The sequence below is a fragment of the Limulus polyphemus genome, unplaced genomic scaffold (genome assembly GCF_000517525.1).
Source record: "Limulus polyphemus unplaced genomic scaffold, Limulus_polyphemus-2.1.2 Scaffold2207, whole genome shotgun sequence".
Classification (NCBI taxonomy): Eukaryota; Metazoa; Arthropoda; class Merostomata; order Xiphosura; family Limulidae; genus Limulus; species Limulus polyphemus.
The window spans coordinates 177,153-182,905 of NW_013667817.1; the positions used below are offsets into that span (position 1 = coordinate 177,153).

Genomic DNA, 5,753 nt, shown 5'->3' on the forward strand with positions numbered 1-5,753 from the left:
AAACACGCAGATTTTTTTAAATATTCTTTTATGGTGGCTGGTGTATTCTTAACACAAGCAGAGTGTATTTTAATCTTCCTTTATGATGGCTGGTGTATTCATAACACAAGCAGAGTTTTTTTAAATCTTCCTTTATGGTGGCTGGTGTATTCTTAACACAAGCAGAGTGTATTTTAATCTTCCTTTATGGTGGCTGGTGTATTCTTAACACAAGCAGAGTGTATTTTAATCTTCCTTTATGGTGTCTGGTGTATTCTTAACACAAGCAGAGTGTATTTTAATCTTCCTTTATGGTGGCTGGTGTATTCTTAACACACGCAGAGTGTATTTTAATATTATTTTATGGTGGCTGGTGTATTCTTAACACAAGCAGAGTGTATTTTTTCGTAAACTTAAATTTATCTTAATTAAACCATTTGATTTTGGAATACAGCATTTTATGTAGACGGAATCTTCTTTTCAAAACAAAAAATCCCGGTTGGGGATCCGCAAAAAAAACTTGGATTAAAAGGGGTTCCTGGGATTACTAAAGTTTGTGAACCGCTGTTTTAAAACATTAGAACAAAGTTTTATCTGCTGTACTGTTTGTTTTTACTCTATTCTATACAATTTCAGTAAACACGTTCACAAAAACGGACACTTCTGAAGCTTATTGATAAAATTGTAACAGAAAACTTGTGGATTTCATTAAAAAACACAGCGTGGTAGATAAGATGTTTTAATACAATATATATCATCTGATTTATGAGCCTCCAAGAGTATCTGAAATTGTAATTTGTGTAGCTTTTCAAATTTACAAAAGTTTCTATATTAGGTCTGAAGAAACGTTAACTAACAACAACAATTTTTACCGGCAGTATTTCACCTTTTCTGTTGTTACTTCTGAAACATGCCGGATTCTCTTTCAAAAAAGTCATTCTATTTGTGATTTCTAATAATGTTTTCACAACAATGTTTTGGAATATGAATGCAACAATGATATATGGTTTTTAAACCAATAACACTAACGAATTCCAAGAATACGAACTATCGCTTTGTATCCGAGGTTTATTCTTACCTTTATATCCAATAAGCGGTTCCACTTGGGTTTAAAGAAGAAAATTATACCTTCAACAGCGCCCTCTCTTGTTACAGCGACGATTAACAATGATATCAAGACCAGGTAAGGATAACTAGCAGTGACGTAAACTACCTGTATAAATTTAAGACCACACGCTCGAATTATTTCTAATCGATGGTCTTTTAAATGAGAGAAATAATCTCACAGAAAATTACAATCAGTTTAAAAAAAAACACCCAACTATTTGGAAACTAAACTAATCAATATCAGTTAGTTTTGATCAGATATTATTGATGATCGATTATAAGAGATGGTTAGTTTGAGATATAAAACTACACGCCTTTTAAAACTTACGGTTTAAACGCGGAAACTAGGCCTAAGATTTACGATAAAAACACGTAAAACGCGGAAAGTAGGCCTAAGATTTACGATAAAAACACGTAAAACGCGGAAAGTAGGCCTAAGATTTACGATAAAAACACGTAAACGCCATTTTGACTCGCTTCTGATTTTGTATTCGAAATAAATGTTAATAGGAATGTGTGTATAAAAAATATATATACAGTTTACATGATTTTTTCTTAATTTATTTCAAGTTTCATCCTAATTAACGGTTCTTATATACTGTTGTCTTCACATGTAGTCCTAATAAGACCTGCTTCGTATTTATAAAAACACAGCTTCTCGTCCAACTTTTACTATTGTTGTTTCTCTGAGAGTCTACTCGGTACGCTTATATATATATATATATTTCATACGACTCTTTCTGGATCCTTTTTTTTTTTTTCGTCTTCTTTACACTATAGTTGATGGTTTACTTCTCTGGCTTCTAACGCTAGCTGTAAATTTTGATGACAATAGCTTTGTGAAGCTTTTGTCTATATTTGAACCTAGGAGCTTGTTCGTTGCTATATCAACAGAGAATGGAGAATATATTGTAGCTTCAATACATCCCAAGAAGACTTGGTGGGTACCAGAAACGACTTTGTGAATCTTTACAGGGATTTCTTGTGAATCATGAGGAGAATCCTAGGTATACCAGGATGAATTTTGTGGATCAAGAGTGGGATTCCATGTGTACCAGACAGGACTTTGTGAATCTTTACAGGGATTTCTTGTGAATCATGAAGAGAATCCTAGGTATACCAGGATGAATTTTGTGGATCAAGAGTGGGATTCCATGTGTACCAGACAGGACTTTGTGAATTCTAAGGGTATTCAGTGTGCTCCTGGCAGGACCTTGGAATTAAAGAGGTTATCTTGTGTTGTGTATGCGACTGTGTATCATTACACGTTGTTTCTATAACTTCAGACATTTTACCCAATCAGTAACAACTCAGGTCTGACTACAAGGTACTTATCAGGACTACACCTACAGACTCCAATACATCTAGCAGTAGTGACCTCTGTGGTCTACATTTGGAAACTTTACCTTTCCTAAAGACTGGATACCTTTAACCAGACTCAGGAAAATAATCGCCCAGGCTGCAAATAGTGACAGGACTAGCCTCCAATCTACGGAAGACATTCCCTCCAAACCGCCAGCGTCCTTCAACACATACTTACTGTAAAACAACGGGAAAAGAAACATTACAAAACACCTCGTTGATTTTTGAGGTTTAAACAAAAACCTTAAATTAAATACTGCAAGTATATTTAAGCTTGTGAATTTTTTCAGTTAATCTAATGCTTAAGAAATCATCTTTTCTTTGATTTATTCAATTCACGGGTGCTTGTCACTAGGTGAAAAGTAATTTTTTCGTTTAGATTTTCAGCCAATATCTTAATATTTGTATGTTTTTATATAGGTTATACGCCATACTATAAAGATGGACAGATAATTTTAAAACGTTTGGACTTATAAAAAACTAATTCGACTTACTTAATTAGTGTTTATTAATTACTATTTACTCGTGTGTTATTAGCCATGGAGCTCCGCAGTTGGGTCTCTGGGAACAAACCCGAATTTATAAGCTCTGAAGCTTACCCTTGAACCACCAGGGGACGGGGTGTGTGGGTGTTTTTCTTATAGCAAAGCCACATTCAGCTATCTGCTGTGTTAACCGAGAGGAATCGAACCCCTGATTTTAGCGTTGTAAATCCAAAGACTTACCGCTGAACCACCAGGGGGCAGGGCTACTATTTGCACTTATATATTTCGCTTTTCCTCTTGTAAAACTATAAGATTAAAGCACTTTTAGTTTCACACAAAGCTATATTCAAGGCGGGTTAGTCAACAGCGCCTCCCGCCAACTCTCGAGCTACTCTTCTCTGTCCGAAACACTATTTCATTGACATTTTCATAGCGCACCCACGGCCTCAAAATGCGGAGCAAGTTTTTGTAGGAACGGGACGCGAACCATGAAAAATCAAATTCAAAGATCAAGCGCATTAACCACTAGGCCACGCCTTGACCAAAGCTAAAACAACACAAAAAAAGTACATGCAAGGCTTTTGCAGTGTTGCTTGAAAGAAAGGGAGATGGGAGGGGGAGGATTGTTTGTTTATAATTTTTCCGTAAAGCAACAGAAGGGCTATCTGTGCATAGCCCTCCCTAATTTTTAACTGATAAAATAGAGGGCAGGGAGCTAGTCACCATTTCTCATCGCTAACTCTTGGAAAGTTAGATTTTTATTATTAAATGCACATAAGTTATTATTTTATAACTAAATATGGCGACCGTCCCTGAATGAGGTGGCCTTGAAGCTGAGTAATAGTGCATTTTAGCCACGGAAACGCGCGTTTCTCTCTGCTTTGTCTATTGAGCTATCAGCATGTCTGCAACTGTATATTTAAACTAAATGTCAAACATCCTCGCTTACAGGTAGCTATAATAATTTACAAATCGTATAGATGACGCTGTTAGACAGAAGATAAACATGAAACGCTAGTTACGTTTCATTGTTGTTAAGCGCACAATGGATTATCTGTGCCGTGCCCACTGCGGAGATCAAACGCTAAATTTTAGCATTAGAGGTTATAAGGCTTACCGCTAAGCCATCGTAGGAAGGAAAAGGATAGGAAATGAGTTAAAACAACAAGAACTTTTTACTGGGCCTTTCAAATCCACAATCTCACTTTATATGATGTGATGATTATATAATTATTATGGATTAATTATTTATCAATTCACATTTTTTACAAGCAAAATGGGAGAATGTAGAAGACGAATAACTTACTAAAAGAACTGTTCTGCTGAAGAAGATCGATTTAGAAGATTCGTTGTTTCGTTCGTTAAATTCTATTAAAAAACAAACAAACATAAAAATTGTTTTAAATAAACTTTGAAATATTACATTCAAAACTTTCTTGAATAATTTAATTAAGAACATGAACGTGTAGAAAGTCATATTATACGTGAACTGAAATTTACATTAGTTAATTAAAGAACAATGATGTTTTTCACCAATGTGTGTTTTAGTTAATTAAAAAACAAGAATGTTTTTGCACCAATGTGTGTTTTAGTTAATTAAAAAACAAGAATGTTTTTGCACCAATGTGTGTTTTAGTTAATTAAAAAAACAAGAATGTTTTTGCACCAATGTGTGTTTGAGAATATATCTAAATTCATTCCCTAAACGTTTAAATACATGTTTCTAAACGAGACAACATTTTATTTGTCCGTGTTTGATCTTTTGTAATTAGTTTAGTGTTCCATCGTAAACATATATTTCAAGCTGATTTTTCCGCGCACACAACTAGCAAGCGGATAATATTGATATTTTAAAGATTATGACTAGCACTAAGTTGCGATTTTTTTTTTACGTAATTATATCATTCTGTCATAATTTACCCTTTCATTTGTTTGTTGTAAAGCTACACGATGGGCTAGCTGTGCTCTGCCCACAATTCTATGTACTTCACTTTGAACTCTACCATCGTAAAGACTCTGATAAAATCATTCAATGCCGCTTATATACAATTTAACTAAACGTTACGCAACTTACCAGTTTGTGGTCATAGCACGTATCGTCTGCCCAAGTGACGTCACACTGTGTCCAGGGTAGCTGAGCCTGCATGGAGGAGACTATATAAAACAAAGTCAGACTCATGATGTAGGTGTAGAAGACGGCGAAGTAAAACCCTGTGAGCATCTGGCCAATCCCTATACCTGTTGGAAACAGAAACAACTCTTGTAAGTAAGGTAAGGAAATGTTGGAAACAGAAACAACTCTTGTAAGTAAGGTAAAGAAATCCTGGAAACAGAAACAACTCTTGTAAGTAAGGTAAACAAATGTTGGAAACAGAAACAACTTTTGTAAGTAAGGTAAAGAAATGATGGAAACAGAAACAACTCTTGTAAGTAAGGTAAGGAAATGCTGGAAACAGAAACAACTCTTGTAAGTAAGGTAAGGAAATGTTGGAAACAGAAACAACTCTTGTAAGTAAGGTAAGGAAATGTTGGAAACAGAAACAACTCTTGTAAGTAAGGTAAAGAAATCCTGGAAACAGAAACAACTCTTGTAAGTAAGGTAAAGAAATCCTGGAAACAGAAACAACTCTTGTAAGTAAGGTAAGGAAATGTTGGAAACAGAAACAACTCTTGTAAGTAAGGAAAAGAAATCCTAGAAACAGAAACAACTCTTGTAAGTAAGGTAAAGAAATCCTGGAAACAGAAACAACTCTTGTAAGTAAGGTAAAGAAATCCTGGAAACAGAAACAACTCTTGTAAGTAAGGTAAAGAAATCCTGGA

General features: G+C 34.9%; 1 protein-coding gene across 1 annotated transcript in view; it reads right to left on the minus strand.

Moving 5' to 3' along the window:
* The window catches only part of LOC106466256 (sodium-dependent nutrient amino acid transporter 1-like), a 28,183-nt gene that overhangs the window by 10,818 nt on the left and 11,612 nt on the right, over positions 1-5,753 (minus strand). Inside the window, exons 4-8 of the mRNA XM_022394227.1 lie at positions 5,008-5,171; positions 4,240-4,301; positions 2,493-2,625; positions 1,058-1,192; positions 852-901 (exon numbers count right to left, since the gene is read on the minus strand). Of these exons, the coding sequence (XP_022249935.1) occupies positions 852-901; positions 1,058-1,192; positions 2,493-2,625; positions 4,240-4,301; positions 5,008-5,171 (544 nt within the window). The remainder of the gene's footprint in view (positions 1-851; positions 902-1,057; positions 1,193-2,492; positions 2,626-4,239; positions 4,302-5,007; positions 5,172-5,753) is intronic.